Genomic DNA, 17,268 nt, shown 5'->3' with positions numbered 1-17,268 from the left:
GAAAGACAAGGAACTGCTGGAGAGAGTCCAGCAGAGGGCTACAAAGATGATGAGGGGACTGGAGCATCTCTCTGATGAGGAAAGGCTGAGAGACCTGTGTCTGTTTAGCCTGGAGAAGAGAAGGCTGAGAGGGGATCTCACCAATGCTTATCAGTATCTAAAGGGCGGGTGGCAAGAGGCTGGGGCCAGACTCTTTTCAGTGGTGCCCAGCGACAGGACAAGGGGCAACAGGCACAAACTGGAACACCGGAAATTCCATTTCCATGAGGAAAAACTTCTTTACTTTGAGGGTGCCAGAGCACTGGAACAGACTGCCCAGAGAGGTTGTGGAGTCTCCTCTGGAGATATTCAAAACTTGCCTGGATGCATTTCTGTTCATCCTGCTCTAGGTGACTCTACTTTGGCAGGAGGGTTGCACTAGACGATCTCCAGAGGTCCCTTCCAACCCTTACCATTCTGTGAAATAAAGAGTCCATCCAAAACTTGATGGTGTTATTAATGATGAAAATACTACTTCCTAGAAGAAGTTATAAAAATACAACAAACTGAACCATAAGCATGAATAGGAAAAAGGAAAGCAGCAGGATATGAAGCATCGGGACCACCATGGAATCCAACTTTCTCAGCAGCACACTGTTCTGGAAGTCCATTAAGAGACAATTAGCAGATTTTCGTTAGATCATTTTAAAACTAAGACGTAATGCAGAGTCATTATAAACAAGAAGAGCTGGTACTGACCTGCCTGCTCTAGACAGGACAGATAGGGCAGCCCCCACCTCCGCAACTGGGACAAAGCAACTAGATCTTTACTTGCAGAGATATAATCAACGCTGTAATTGAGGAAAAACGCAGAGAGAGAGAGAGAGTTGCTTCTCCTTTGGGCAATACAGAGTTTACCACACCTATGATACATCGATGACGTAGGTCTGCTGACTTCTTTTAATTTAATGCTTTTCCATAGTAAGAACATAAAACAATAATATGACACAAGAGGTCAAGTAAACCATTAAATGTAAGGTAAGCCATTTTCACTGAAGTGGCACCATTACGGCGTATTGGAACTTTACAATCTCAAATGAAAGGAGACTTGGATCGGCCTCTGTCTCATGTTTGCGTTACAGAAAATACTCCTAATTAAATGAACGACGTTATAATGGTGGGAGCCCTCCCATTCCTGCCTGCCTACAGGATTTGCACTTGTAGCTGCACAGCAGTAGGAAGACTGTGAGGTTTGTGATGTGGAGGTGCAGATTCCTTGCTCACACCCCATGGTTTAAACAACAGCCCAATGCCATCACCTCCACATCCTGCAGCTACCAGCAATAACACCGCCTTCTACACATCTTATCAGTAATGACAATAGCAATGAAAACAGCATGGCAAATATGAAAGGCTTTAGCAACACAAACACCAAGTTTTGCAACTGGAGAAATCACAAAAACAGGAGTATTAAAAAGTCCAGAACAATGCAGGTACATTGTTCTTTCTAGCTGACACATACAAGCAATAAATTGCTGCTGCAGGGAGTGAAACACTGATCTTACCGCTCCTGTCAACGTTCTTCAACCACATCACATCCTGCAGCCAACCTTCCTCTCCAATTCATTCTTTTGAAGAATTTTCCTCCTCTGCTTTACGTTGTTCCTACAATTGTCAGCTGCAGTAGTCCTTATTTGAACTGATGACACATACACATACCTAAAATCTAAAATAATTCATATTGCAAACCCTATTAAGAATGCTTTGGGGCAGTATCCATGAACATTTACATCACTGCAATACAGCAGGTGCTAGTTCAAGTAAACATTCAATTTTCTATCCTCCTAAGATGATGCTGAAATAGGGAAAAAAAGAAAAGAAAAACAAAGAAGCAAGAACTGTAGACTTTATGTACAGAGAAGAGAAAATGCAACACCAGACACTACAGAGGTGGCAATCAAGCTGTGTTCAGATTAGTGAGCTATATAACAGTGGTGTTTCGCTAAATTAAAAAAAAAAAAAAAAAAAAGGAAGACTAGGATTGTTATTTAGTTGTTCCAAGCAAACATGAATGGAGATAAGAATCATTTTCTCATGTATGTCCAATTATAACACTGTAGACATTCCCTCCCTCACGAAATTCTGTGTAAAGTTATTGTTAGTATATTTTTGCCTAGGCCAATAACAAATACAATTCTTCACAATAGGCACAGTCATTCACTGGAGTGAAAGGCATAACACTGGGTAGGATGCATTTTCAGCTAGAAAGCTGTTCTGCCTCTCAGCCCTGCAGAAGCTCGGACAACTGCAAAGCACTCCAGAGTTCATGACTCAGAGTTCACGTACTTGAGGAATCACAAGGTATCTGGGGAGCAGGAAGAACGATAACTCTATTTCCTTATTAGAAAATGCAAGAAGTCACTTGTTTCCCACCAGCGGCTGTCAGCAGAAATCCTGCTGAAGAAGATGCAAAGGCCTTTATCCTCCACAACCAAGCGAACCCTATGACTGGTTTTCTGCTCTGACTTTTAACCTAAGGGCAGGCCCCTTTTCTGAAGATCCGATAGTCTCTTCCTTCTCAAGCAGGGGCAGTGATGCTTTGGAACCTTCTCTCTAAGTAACAGCAGCAACTTCATAGGGAAAGGACTGCAGTCCCTAGCGGGACAGTGACAGTCCTTAGGGACAACATGTGCTAATGGCACTGATCAGCCTCCAAAGCACCCATCGTTTTCTGGTGCCACTCCAAAGCATTTTACACACCAAGCGATTTTATCTGCTAGTAGCACTGAGTCTTCCCCTCAATAAGCCTCAGATTTTGATCAAAAGCTTTCTTATTCAACAGATTTTCCCCGAAGGCACAAAGAAAAGTAGTCACTAGAAACAGCTGGGCATTTCACAACATAGAAATAGCTTCTAGATGGGACTTACTTGCATGCCAGTGGCACAGGAGAGCCAAATAACGATGGTACCATCAGCCTCTTGGCTGAAAACAGTGAAACGAAACATCACAGTGATCAGAAAAATCTGGTAGAAATATCAGCATGATTCCTAATGAAAACCACCAATAGAAGAGGGCTAGCGGATGTTATAAAGCATATACACAGAGTTTGGGTGCATCTCGTATGTTGGATATCAAGCTCTCGGTTCTCACATATTACTTACGTAGAGTCTGATTAATATTTTACCAATGACATAGCAGTGTATTTATTACAGATGGTGACACTCTCAGTATTTGTGAAAATAAACTCTTATAAATCAAATATAATAAAATATTTAGACTGACATTTTTATTGTCATTTAGCCAACGTACAGTTTGTTCTGCAGCAGAAGAGAGAACCAGGATGCTTCCAACACAGCAGCAAATAACCACATTTAATAAATCCAATAGCCTACTGCCACCAAAAGGAAAACAGTGGAATTACTCCAGATGTAAAGCAGCTTTTTATTACCGGTTGAACTAAGGCAGTAAATTAAACTTATGTAAGGAGGAGACAAATTTAGTATTTTAATCAGGATGAAAAAGTCTTTGAAAACCAAAAAAAGCTGGGGGTGAGAACGTGCAAACGCTGATCTCCCCTCTCCCCCAGTTTCTCAATGTTTTGAAACCTTGTGAGTCAGGAGGCTGGGAAGCATGAAGGCAGACGGTAAAAACCAATTGTCAGAAGAACACTGAAAGAGTACCGTTCTCCAAAGCCTTCCTAGGGCTTTGATCTACCTTCCAGGATAGTCCACACAAGAAAATAAATGAGATTTTTTAAAAAGTAAATGTATTAAGGTAATGTGATTTCTCTAGAAGTAAATTCAGCATTTTAGACAGAGGTCAGATGATTTCGTGCACATTCAGCAGACCTATGGGCAGGAAAGGAAACAGCTGTAAGAAGTAGATCACATCATCTTTTATAAATACAAAACCAGGACTACTCTATATGCTAACCAGGGGAAAAGAAACATCTAAATACTTATTGCTGCAGTAAATATTATACACTTTTGTGGCCCTTATTCATCTTCATACTTTTCAGAGGTGCCATGCTTTGCACAGGTGGAATGCAGGAGGCTACAGGAAAGTTCTTCACCTTATTTATACTCAGCTCTAATACAGGCAAGTGTTGATTTATGGTACTCATCCATGAGTACTACTTTGAACACATGAAGTACCGCAGCAATTAAATCACAAGGGCAATGAATCGCTCTGCTTCTAACCATCAAGAAGATGGGCATCAGAGAAAAAAATCCTCAAGAGGAAGGAATGAGGCACTACTCATCCCATCTGATTTAGGTGCTTACATTCCCTATAAAGTCAACAGGAGACAGTGTAAGACATCTAATCTTTTCCACATTGACCATACCAAGGACCTGGGCTTCTGAATGAGGTATTTGAAAATAAACAGTGTGGCCTCCTCCCAAAAGAATGTATTTGGTGTGGTTAGGTACCATCATCAATGGAGACATAAAAGTTACATGTCTTCAGATGCAGATCACTGCACACACGGGAAATGGCTGCATAAACAAGTCCTCTGACTTTCTGTTGCTATTCTGCTGTTTGCTCCCCTTCCTCCACCACCCAGAGGAGGAAGGAAAAAACAAAACCACAAAAAGATAACAGAAACATTGCTCTTAACACTTTAATCATGCAGATGTTTCACAATGAATTAAATATCAAGACTGGAATAAATTTGCTCAGAAATTCATGTGACAATTGACAAGGCAGGGACAACACAGATCTTCAAGTGGAGCTTGCTCACCTCCAAGGTGTGTGTCCAAAGGCTAAGATGTTAACTAAGATGTTATAAGGACAGAGGAACACTTTTGAAGTTTGTTGTTGTCAGCAAATAAAATATAGCACAAAAATGCCCCACATTTAAATCCACAGAGATAATTAAAGTATTCCAGGCAACTCTGAAGTATGCACGTATGTGTTTTGCAGTTCTTAGGTGCTTAAATGTTTAGTTAAGGAACTTGTAGGGCCAAGACGACTTTCCCCTCACCCTACCCCTGCCACATCGTTCAAACAGAAGGAAACAGCTCACACCATGTCTCTGTGTGATGGCTTCAGACAATGGATTTTTCCACTAGGTAGATGGAGGGAAAGGAAAGTAAGTTTAAGCCTCCCTGCTTCCAAAGTACAACTCTAAAAACAATCTTTCCTCCCTACACTGGGAGGTGTGAAAAAGGGAGGGCCCTCAAAATGACCAGAAAGCCAAGGGATTTTTTAGGATGCTCTACAACAGAGAGCCTGAAAGAATCCACAGGACTTAAGTGTTACTTCCTTTAGGTCACCCACTAGAAATAAGCACCCCAAAATCAACATGAAGTTGTTATCTGTACAAAGTAGCTTGTTAGCTCAAAACTCCAACTTTAAAGTGTGTTGAACTGCATAAACTTTGGTTATTTCCCAGGAATTTTGTCTGTAAGGACATGAGCAGAGTGGTTGGCCATGGAGACCACAAGACAAACCTGACAATAGTGAGATGCTAATTTACACTGGAAGGCGTGACCTCGAACACCACAGTTGTTACCAGTTTTGTTCCTGAAAGCAGCACACGGGGAATGTGATATCCTCTCTCCCTCCATCCTCCTAAACTATATGCCTATGTTACAACAATGGGTAAATACCCAATAATTTTAATCATCTGTGTTTTCTGGGGCCTGAATTAACATTATGTCCAGAATATGACATCTCAACAGTGCTTGAATAAGAGCTATATTTGAGAGGCAAAGGAAAAAAAACCCACAGACAAAACCAGAGAGTCTTAAGTCCTGCAAGAATCAATCCTTATGATTCAGCTTTCATTCCAGGCTTTTCAGGGCATCATATGAACCTGATCATTAAAGAAACAACGGACCCTCAATAAAAGCAGAAAATGAGTGCCAGCATCCTCATCAAATCCCAAATCTGCCACCTACATTTGCCTACCTAAGTTTCTCTGTTTATTTCCTCTGGATGTGGCACTGTGTTTTCTTCTGGCCTGAAACACATCACATCATTGGCTGAGCATCTGTCACATTTCAGTGATGGCTAAGGAGCTACCCATTTCTGCAAACAAAAACAAAGCCTACAGAGAGTTTGGAGATTATTCTTATGAAGTTATCAGTTACCTAAAGTTACTATACTGCAGTGCTGCACTGAAAGAACTAGAGAAATAGTCCTTGTATTCCATGCGTTACCTGCCACATGTCTCAGAGGTAAGTCAAAAGCACCTCAGAAAAAAGCACCAAGAAAAACAGGTGAGGGGAAAAAAAAGAAGAGAAGAGGATATAACCATCAGGTCTGAAAAATTACTATCAGAACAGGGGAGAATGGGTACCACAGTAAAATTTGGCTTAGGTGTATTTAGAGAGGAAGCTAATTTAAAGAATGAAAATGAAAAGCAAATCAAGAATTGAACGGGAATCTACAGCAAAGTGTCGAAATATCAGACAGAGCACATGGAGGGCAGGGAACGCAGGGAGTATTAGTTTCTTTTTCTAAAAGAGTAGGACACAGCAGAAAGCCATCTCTTTTTTCAGTGATACTGTCAGGTAGAACTCAAAACCTCATGCCTTTTAGCCGTGGATTCAGACACTGATCCTCATGTTAGTTCCTGCGCTCTGGTACCACAGGTCACCATCACCTCACAAGACAGAGCAGGGAACTGTCAGCGTGCCCAATTCTGAGAAACTCTAGTTCACTGCTCAGTACATCAACAGCCATAGATTTCAGCCTACTTTCATATGCCAGCAAAATAGCTTGCTACTGAAGACAGCGCATCTTTCTTCCTGCTCCCCTTTGCTCCTGGCTACGTACTACCAAATGTCTCCTTTCACCATCTCTGATGCTCGTCAGATCTTTGTCATGAGACAATTTAAACTCAGGAACTTCGCAGTGATTTTTTTTTTTCCTCCCTTTGAGTAGTAACTCAATAATCCAACAGAAAACTGTCAGCTCACAGTGTGGTCCAAAAAGCATTGTAGTTCTCAGAAGGTAAGAAGCAGCGGCAGCAGATGGGGTGAAAGGGGCAAGACCCATCAAACTGGCAACACCATACTTCCTAACAGGCACACTGCGTCTTGCAGAAACAGGGCAGACCCAACTGCTCTGCCCACAGAGGCGGCTGTCCTCAGGCACAGAATCACAGATGGAAGGGACCTTGAAGATCACCTAGTTCCAACCACCCTGCCGTGGGCAGGGACACCTCCCACCAGACCAGGTTGCTCAAAGCCCCATCCAGCCTGGCCTGGAACACCTCCAGGGATGGGGCAGCCACAGCTTCTCTGGGCGACCTGGGCCAGTGTCTCACCACCCTCACAGTAAAGAATTTCTTCCTGATATCTCATCTAAATCTCCCCTCTTTCAGTTTAAAACTGTTACCCCTCATCCTACCGCTCCACTCCCTGATCCAGAGTCCCTCCCCAGCTTTTCTGTAGCCTCTTTAGGGACTGGAAGGGGCTCTAAGGTCTCCCCAGAGCCTTCTCTTCTCCAGGCTGAACAGCCCCAACTCTCTCTGCCTGTCCTCACAGCAGAGGTGCTCCAGCCCTCTGAGCATCTTCGTGGCCTCCTCTGGACCTGCTCCAACAGGTCCATGTCCTTCTGATGTTGGGGGCTCCAGAGCTGGACATAGTCCAGCAGGAGCAACAATAAAGAAATACCAAATGGAAGCAGCAGGTTTCCCAGGTGCAGCTCCTTAACCTGATGCACTGAGGGACACTGCTGCTGACAGCACTGTGGACATGGCATCACTACGAGAGACTAAGCCAAATCTAGTGACACCACACTGAGTGATCCAGATCATTTAAAGCAGTGTTTAACTGCTCATCTGCTGCACTAACACATGTGTTCGCACTAACATACTGACTCCCGATACAGAAGCAGCAATACAGAGAAAAAAAAAAAAAAGAGGGCATTTTGCAGTATTTTTTTTTGACCTTGTAACAAATAACACAGATGCATGACCTTGTAACAGAGAAGAACACAAGCAAAGCCAATTCCTTTTAAAATTTCTGACTTTTTTTTTCATCATGCAGACTAACACAACAAGGTAAACGCAGGGATCCTTTAGAGAACCGCAATTTAAAAGATGTTGTTTTGAAAAACAGGTTGATGATCTTCGGCAATACGAGCAGCAAGTAGTGAAAAGAAGGTGTAACGACAGGGGCAGCCCAGCAAGCAAACGTCGCGGCTTTACTCGTGTGTAAGGAAGGACACTTTAGCAAGGGAAAAAGGCGACATAAAAAGCTCGCTGCTAAACACAGGGGTCGGGCATGAAAAATTATCCAGCCAAAACGGGATATGGTAAATGCCTACTACCTTCAATTAAATTTTTTTCCTCAGGAATGTACCCAAAACCCACGGCCCGAGTGCCCAGCCGCCGGGCGCCACTTCGCCCCCAGCAGCGGCAAACCCAAGGTCCTCGCCTACCCCTCGCTGAGGGGCTCCCGCTCCCGGGGTGGGGGGAGACCCCGACCTCCGCCGGGGCCCTCCGGAGCCCCGTGTCCCCCGCCTCCCCGGGGACCGCTAACCTGTAGCAGGCCGCCCATCTTGGCTCGCAGGGCGCGGAATTCCTCCGGCGCCGCCTCGGGGTAGAGCTGCCCCCGCAGCAGCTCCTCCGTGATGCCGGCCTTGCCGTGGTAGGCGGCCTGGGCGATGCCGCTGAGGAGCCCGCTCAGCGGCTTGGAGCCATCGCCCGGAGGCGGCGGCGGCGGCTCCGGGGCCGCCATGGCTGAGGGGAGGGGGGCGGAGCCACCGCCCGGCCCGGCCCCGCGCTACGGCGGCCGCAGGGGGACAGTCCCCGCCGCGCTCCCCGCACAGCCCAAAGCACCCAGCACTGGCTCTGCCACCCAGGCGGGTTTTATTGAGCACAAATACCGAGGCCCGTACATTTAGCTCATTATCCAGACAATTAACAAGCGTAACGACCTTCGCCCGCCCCTATTCTTCCCCCCTCCGATCATTTCATGCAAGGTTGCAAAGGCGTCCATGATTAAAAAAAGAAACAAAAATACACAAAACACGCCTCCCCACCCAAACCCATGCATACCCTTAACCAGACCCAAACAGTATCACCCAATGGGGTACAACAACTTTCCCCTTTCCAAACTGTTTCTTCAAGAAAAAGTACTCCATTTTACCAAATAGTCAGGTATTTTAAAGAAACTTCTATAGGCTTTGCTCTGTCCCTTTGCTGTGAGATGCAGGGTAGACATGAAGCACAGGGACAGTTAAGGAAAAGGTACCAACAAAAATCAAGTGTTTTCTCTGTGCACCATTCTATACAAGTTTAAATATAAAAAAATATTAAAATGCTTTGCCTATACAAGCATATGCAGTCACAAAAGAGACTGTGTGCTCCCAAGAATGACGTCTACAGCAAATTTTCTTCCACTAATGACACAGCGGCATCATTAACCACCTGATTTACATCATTTAAGCCCTTCATAGTTGCACTCTTTACGGTACATAAGAAATATCACATTGCTCGAAAATAGAAAATGTAAGTTTGTGATCGATACGATTGACGTGTTCTGTCCAGTTCTTTATTCTGCATCTTTCCGTAAGCCAAGAACAGGCAGAGAACTCGCCTGAGGGGGACCCCAGCGGACACCTCTTGAGGCCAGGAAGAATTAACAGTACAGACAGCTCCAGGTTTCTTCCACTCTCTTCATTCATTTGGACAGTATTTAAAATGTCCTTTTTCTCCCATGGTATCTAGATTAAATGGCATCTTTAGAAGTGTTAAAGAATCTGGAGGTACAGGATTTTCTTTCAATCACTAGAAATGAGTATGAGGCACAAGAAACGTAACTCCGCCTTGGGTACCGACTCCTTGCTGCACAGCTGAGCCTTCCACAACTCAAAACTCTTCTCTGACAAGTACAGTTCACCACTGCTCGCATTTACAAAGAAAAGGGAGCAGGGCAGTATCTCTTCATGGCTTATCCGTATCCCCACAGAATATTAAGTACAATTTCTGTCACACCGGTTCAAATTTCTGAAGATACAGTTCCTCGATGACATACCTTCTTCCGCTGCAAGCTGAAGCACGCCTTTAAGTCCTAATGAGCAATGCTGGTGTACTCACTTAGGTCAAGGTACAAGGACGAATTTGTTCTTATAATTGCTTTTTCTTCTCAGATCTCAGCCTACTTAGTGCCTGGCACGAAGACGACAAAAAGCTGGTGAAAAGTGTATTTTGACTTCAAAACCAGTACAAAATTATTCAGAATGCACATGGCAGCAACCAGTGACCTGCATCTTTAAGAATATTATTTATTTGGTTTTGTAAACAACCTTATTTTTAAACAAATTAAAAATACATTGAAAAGTCTCTCTCTATATATATACACAGTACATGTTCAAACTTCACTTCATTGTGATACCATCCATGGTCTAAGCAGAAAAACAAAGAGCTCTTGATCCAAAACTTGGTTGCGTTACAGCCACCTTCAGCAGCAGAGAACACCATGTGGCCGAGAGCCAGCCCTTTTGGGAATACTTCATTTGTTGTTTATCACCTGAACCGTTTTTCGGCCGTAGTGGTAATAGCTGTACGCAGATGTTACCGTCGTGAAAGCTGTGACGCACCTTTGGGGAAAACAGTTCCTGTAAGTCTATGTAAGTCCTCTAAGTCCTGTAAGTTGTTTGAGTCTAAGTACAATAATAAAAAGTGTTATTTTTAAGCATCTTCCCTATTTTTCACTACACAGTCAAGGACTACGTCCTACAGAAATGGAGTTTGCAGTTTATATGCTGAAATTCAGTACTAAGCAGAGGATTAGATAAACAAAGGAATTGCCACCCAGAGCTGTGTGGCATGCTTCAGTGTAACTGCATACTAGGCCAAATTTTTACGGTATTAGCACTTGTTTTAGAGAAGGGAAGACAAAAGATCCGTTTCAGTATTTGTACCCTATATATTTTTTACCAGCTTGAGAACTGACCAACGTGAGGAACTATCCCTTGGTAGTACGAAAGGGGAGTGTTCAAATCGTACAAGGCTTGAACTTACCGTTTTACCAAGTTCTAAAGCTAAAGCACAAGTTTCAGCTTCAGCTACTTTTGTTCCTTTCCCAGAAGCTGGGAAATAATCAAATATATCTCTAAATTAGCAGTGTTCCTCTGTGTCAAAGGCTGACACCATTGAGGTGTGGGCCCCTGCTACAGTCCTGCCCTCCCTGAACACACCGCCAGACTCAGCCAGGGCATTTCCAAGAACATTTACAGAGGACCTTGGGAAGTTACACCCAGCATTTCTCCATCACTTACAACACGGTAACTCTCTGAGAGTCCCAGACAAGCAGCAAGGCAAGTGTCTTTCACAGATGCAATTCTAGATTTGGCTTTCCAACAGGATGACAAACCACATTGACTGTTAAGAACTCCTGAAAGCTTTGGGGTTTGCCTTGTTTGGTTTTGTTTGTTTTTGTTTTTTTTTTTCCCCCCTAAAAGGCAAGAAACCCTGGATTTTCCACTACTTTAAACTAAGTTAGTAAGTAATTCTGCTATCTGCTGCCCTCTTTGTTCTGACCTTGTACATAACTGCTCAGAAGAAATAACTGCACTGTAACACCTGCCTTCAGCTATGATTCAGTCACAGTTCAGATCTCCAATGACAGCAGCGAAAGGAACAGCTGTTACTTGAGGAGGTACGCTCCTGTACAGCTGTTGCCATTCGATCCCTCCCCTTCCTCCCTACAGTCTAGCGGGAATCACTGATTTCTCCAGGTGCTTTTCAAAGAGGCTTCAGAAACCTGAAGATTTCAAGACAGCAGGTACAGTATAAAGCAAAACTAAGAAAACACTTCCCATCTACTTTTACTGATATCAAAGGTGCTTTTTCAAGGACACTTACTGCACTAATAAATAAGGAATCCATACAGCCTTTCTGCCCACCCCCTTCTTTTCTATTAATCTGAATTTACACTCTGCCCGTGTACACCATGTCTATTCTGAAGTCTTGTTTCTTACCTATTATTCCTGGATCTTAACTAGTTTCATTTGACGACTTGTTGCTTGTGTAGTAAATTAAGTACCAATAAATATCTAGCTCCTGTGTCAGTTAAGAATAAATGTGTAAAAATTCAGGCATATGGATCTATTACATCATCTGGGCACAGGTGGGGTTTTTTTTTTTGTTCCACACAATTAGATTAATCTCAATTACCAGTTCCTTTAGGAGAACATTAAATTATCTCAAAAAACAGTGGAGAGATGAAGTTACCATAATGTCTGCAGATATATGCTGTCCACATAATTGAAAACAGGAGCTGCTAAAGAAGCTGCCACCAACATCAGCTGGACCGCTGTATTCATCTGACAAAAGCAAAATAGCAAACATGACCAAAATGAGGACGTGTATTATGCAAGGAATATCAATATACACTTTGATTACTGGTTTAAGTATTAGTCTATATACAGAAAATTTATTTAGAAACCTCTTTTAATGAAGCATCTTACACACTCAAAATTAGCACATGCTCTGACAAAGCACAGTTCAAAATCTGTCAGGATTTAAATTGCCTCCAAATTAGTTGGCGCTATTTTGAAACGGCACTCAGCAGTAAATAGCCCCCTCCCTCCAAACTACACACCACCCCAAGTACTGAGGAGTTATCTTTTGTAATGAGTTACTACTCTTACCTTGCTAATGAATGTTGGTTTTAATTGGGCAGTAGCATAACAAGGGTTAAAATACCTACTGAGTGTTCTCTGTTGGGGTAGAAAAGAAAAGAAAAAAAAGGCAATTCTAGCATATTCAATTTGATATACCTCTTCGCATGACACAGAGAAGTCAATTGTAGCACTAAAGAAATATACCCCTACTGCTCTTATATGATTTATTACACATCATACACAGAAAAAAAAAAAGTTATCAGTAGCTGTGACTCATCTTTATGAGACCTATTTTATGAAGTACTGCTCTGCTTACAAATCTATCTGGCAAAAGAACAAGCACAGCATTACATCTTAGGCTATCCACCCAAGCTTTGAGCAACCACCAAGTCTCAAGATGAAAATACCTTGGTTACAACTTTGTTAAAGGCTTTTTCAGTTGTTTTAATACTTGTAAAAATACAAAAGATTTAATCAAAATAAAAGGATAACACGTTCACACAATTCTGTTTAATGCTATACGCTTACCGGTGGAGAAAGAGTTTTGTATCGCACATAAAAAACAGCAGCAATGAGCGCTACATCCCTCAGGATGATCATGGAAGTAAGTGAAACTGAAAAAACAAGCCAACAGGTTCTAGTGAAAAATCACGTCCATGATTAAAACCAAAATGAAATCAAAAGAGCACAAAATATGAAGCCAGAAGAAATAACCACTCTCAACTTCTGCTGAACAAGATTTATGCACAACGGAAGACTTCTAACATGACTTCTGAAAGTCTTAAAACAATCCAGTCTACGAGAAAACTTTTTACGCAACTACTACTGCTTTAAAGAAAGTACACTTGAAAACGGCAGTAATGATTTTTGTTTTGCAGGTCTATTGTGGTGGGGAAGTGACTTTTTTTAAGAATTTAATAGGAACAAATAGCAAAGTGCAACTGACAAAGCAAAAGTTTTGAGCTATACACAGTTTTCCTTCTAGACACACAATAAATATGACTACACATAAAATTAGCTTCTTTAGCTTATGTAGTACACGCAAGAAATGACATTTTCTCACCTGGGATAAGATTCACACAAGTTAGGCTGACGTAGAGCACACTGATGAGAATTTTATCAGCCAGAGGATCAAGAGCACTTCCCAAAGCTGATTTCTGATTAGCCCAGTTTCGTGCAATAAATCCGTCCAACTAGGAAAAACAAAGTTCAACGTTTCTCTGTTAGAAAACTAAGAATAAATACAGCTTATATATGTTACTGTCACAGAGATATTTCATGAATGACATCACATAATATAGCTAGTTTAACTAAGATGAAATACGACACCTGTTAGCTGACATTGGCATCATGCTTTTTTCACATTGCATTCCAGATTGTGGAAGTCTCTGAACACGTTCAATTATTATTTAAAAAAATGAAAATAAAAAGAAGAAAGGGGGAAAAGGAAAAAAAAGGAAACTGATGTTCTAAAATTCACACAATTGCTGTCACGATAGGCACACCGGGGACACCGGCACGTGGTAACGGACCGCTAGATGGGGAAGCGCTGACTGGACAATGCCCACCTGGGGCTGGGCAGGGAACCCTCATATCCCCTTTGCTCCACCAGCACTAAATCCCCTTCAGGCATCTGCGAGCTCCCTTCGCAATGTCGCAAAGGACGTTTATAGCATTTCTAGAAAACAATGAATATAAACACTAATCTGTTTATTCGTTTCCATTCACCACCGGAGTCTTAAGTTTTCAACACACGTCACTGGGTTCACCGTAACCCACGCTACCCCCAGAGTGTTTCCAAACTGTTGTAAACATACCAAATCCGTTACGCCGGCCAAAACAAAGACACCTAGTGCAACACTGAAATTTTCTTCAACAATCAAATAGCCTAAAACGGGCGCCAAACCCATTCTTGCCATTGACAGTATATTTGGGATCGTCCAGGGGTTTTCATACTGCAAAGCAAGAAAGCAAAAAACTTCAGGCCAGGAAGGCAAACCCTAACTCGGCGTGTGATAGGATTAATAAAGATAAACACAGACTTTAAGCTGAAACAGCCAGAAAGTTCTTTGGAAGCAGCCTGCCGTTTGCGCAAGACACACGGACGTGGCCTCCAACGACTAAACGTTAACTTCGCCTTCCAAAGGGAGACACGCCACCACCCACAGACCCAAAAAAAACCCTTTTTTTTTTTTTTTATCCAATTCTGGGCGTGACACCCGTTTCCAGCAGGCTCCGCCGAGGGGTACCAAGGGCCCCCCCACGCCGGCACGGGGCCGCGCTGCCCGTCCCCCTCCCCTCAGCGGCGGGGCAGCTTCCCGCACCCACACGGCGACAAGCCGACCGCCACCCCCCGCCCCACACACACAACCCCGGTCACCTACCAGCTCGGCGCACCGCCCCGCCACACGCCGCTCCGGGGGAAGGGGGGAGTCGGGCGGCCCGGCCCCGCCGCTCCCCGCCCGCCGCGGACCGGCCCCAGCCCCGGCGCTGAGGAGGCGGGCGGCGGGCGCTCGCAGAAGCCGTTGGTACCCCCCCGCGCCCGCCGCCAGGCAGAAGACGCCGCCGTCGCCATGGCGGCCTCCACCCCGCTCCGCCGCCAGCGGCCTAGTGCCGCCGGCCGCTCGCCTCCGCCCCGCCCCGCGGAGGAGCCCCCAGAAACCCCTGCCCAGCCAAGCGGCAGCCAGCATGGTGCGGGGCTTGGCGCCTGCCGCCCGCGGCCCGCTACGGCCCGGCCCGCGGCAGCCAGCAGCCTCCCGCCGCCGCCGCCGCCGCCGCCATAACAGACCGGCGGGGGCTCGGCGACGGGGCGCGATCGGCGGGAGGTGCAGGGGGGACGCGCGACTTTTTGCGGCGCTTTACGGCAGCCCTCTCCGCGCCGCGCGCTTTACGGCAGGCTGCCACCCGCGGCCGAATTAAAAAAATAAGCCCCGCCGCGCGGAGAAATGTGAGGAGAGAGGGGGAAAAACCCGCTTTTCCACCGTTTTGCGGCCTACCTGCCGGCCGGCGCTCTCCCCGCGGGGGCTCCCGGCGGCGGCCATGGCGGCATGGCGGGCGGCTGGCTGGGGTCACCCCACTCCCGCGGCCGTGCCCTGACAAGCCCCTCACGGAGGAGGGTGAAGGCCCGCTGCCCCGTACGCAGGTCTGCTTCACCGTAAGAGGCTTCTCAGAGGGGTGAAGTACTCTCTTGTTCCCGGTACTCGCTCCTCACCCACGTTTACTTTAGCTCAAGGAGAAAGAAGGAGTTTACTTTTCCAGGTGCGAGTATTTGTTTGCTCCTGAGGCCTGCTCCCGCCCACCTTCCCTGGCACTGAGGGACGTTGTTATTCTGCAGGTTTATGGCACCGGTTTGTCACGCAGCTCACTAAGCTTTAAGCCCCAGATGTTCAATCAGCTTGAGTTACGCTGTCAAAACAAATGGTGGTGCTTAAAAAAAAAAAACAAAACAAAACAAAACCCAGAAAAACACCAATCAACAAACAAACCCCCAAGAATCTCATGTATGATGTTTAACTCTATCTTTTCTGCAAAGGTAGAATTCTAGATTGAAAAGAATCTGGAAAGAGTAGCTGAAATGTGTATGGCCTTGTTAGTTTATTAATTCCTCCACCACATTGATTGGATATTAGTTGCTTTTTTCTGTTTTAACGCTGGGGAGGGTGAAGGCAGGAGTGGAGGATGGTGACCTGGATGATACGAAAGCGGGAGGAGCGGGTGATGCACCAGAGGGTTTTGCAGCCATCCAGAGGGACCCCGACAGGCTGGAGAGTTGGTTTGACAGGAACCCCATGAGCATCAACCCCACACCTAGACAGGGACCTGGGCAGCTGGCGCAAGCCAGCCCTGCTTGAGCAGGGGCCAGGTCTCTTCCCACTGACCTCAGCATTCCAGAGTAGGGGAGGGGAGCTGCAATCCTGCTTCTGAAATTCCAGTTCTGTCCTCTACCCATTATGCCCTGGCTATATTATGCAAGTCTGAGAAGATTTCTTCTACGTGGAAAGGAAAAAAAAAACCCAAACACTGCATTAATCTGTTGGCAACATCTAACACCTACTTCCCATTAGCTGATACAGGACTTTGCCTCCTCATGACAGATTAACTCCCAGTTTGCAAAAAAATGCACATCCTCTGTGGCACAAATGCTGACGCTCAGGGACCGATGACCACCAGCAGTGTGCCCAGGTGTCCGAGAAGGCCAACAGCATCCTGGCCTGTAGCAGCAATAGTGTGGCCAGCAAGACTAGGGAAGTGATCGTCCCCCTGCACTTGGCACTGGTGAGGCCCCACCTTGAATACTGTGTCCAGTTTTGGGCCCCTCACTACAAGAAAGACATTGAGGTGCTGGAGCGTGTCCAGAGAAGGGCAACGGAGCTGGTGAGGGGTCTGGAGCACAAGTCTTATGAGAAGTGTCTGAGGGAGCTGGGGTTGTTCAGCCTGGAGAAAAGGAGGCTGAGGGGAGACCTTATCGCTCTCTACAGCTACCTGAAAGGAGGGTGTAGCCAGGTGGGGGTCGGTCTCTTCTCCCACGTAACAGGTGATAGGAGAAGAGGAAATGGCCTCAAATTGTGCCAGGGGAGGTTTGGTTTGGATATTAGGAAAAATTTATTCACCGAAAGGATTACCAAACATTAGAACAGGCTGCCCAGGGAAGTGGTTGAGTCACCATCCCTGGAGATATTTAAAAGACGTGTAGATGTGGTGCT

General features: G+C 45.1%; 2 protein-coding genes across 2 annotated transcripts in view; both read right to left on the bottom strand.

The window, feature by feature from the left end:
• COMMD1 (copper metabolism domain containing 1) overlaps positions 1–8,780 on the bottom strand; it is an 84,642-nt gene extending 75,862 nt beyond the window's left edge. The window contains exon 1 of the mRNA XM_074579188.1: positions 8,476–8,780. Within this exon, the coding sequence (XP_074435289.1) occupies positions 8,476–8,673 (198 nt within the window). The 5' untranslated portion in view covers positions 8,674–8,780. The remainder of the gene's footprint in view (positions 1–8,475) is intronic.
• Positions 8,781–9,311: 531 nt separating this feature from the next.
• CRLS1 (cardiolipin synthase 1) lies at positions 9,312–15,398 on the bottom strand. Its single transcript, XM_074579187.1, has 7 exons — positions 14,950–15,398; positions 14,383–14,520; positions 13,629–13,758; positions 13,094–13,179; positions 12,593–12,661; positions 12,174–12,265; positions 9,312–10,537 (listed from the first exon to the last, which is right to left on the bottom strand). The coding sequence occupies exons 1-7, from the start codon at positions 15,253–15,255 to the stop codon at positions 10,450–10,452; spliced, it is 909 nt and encodes a 302-aa protein (XP_074435288.1). The 5' UTR covers positions 15,256–15,398; the 3' UTR covers positions 9,312–10,449.
• Between the last annotated feature and the right edge of the window lie 1,870 nt (positions 15,399–17,268).

The sequence above is a fragment of the Larus michahellis genome, chromosome 3, assembly GCF_964199755.1.
Source record: "Larus michahellis chromosome 3, bLarMic1.1, whole genome shotgun sequence".
Taxonomy (NCBI): Eukaryota; Metazoa; Chordata; class Aves; order Charadriiformes; family Laridae; genus Larus; species Larus michahellis.
This window is presented reverse-complemented; position numbering and strand designations above follow the sequence as displayed.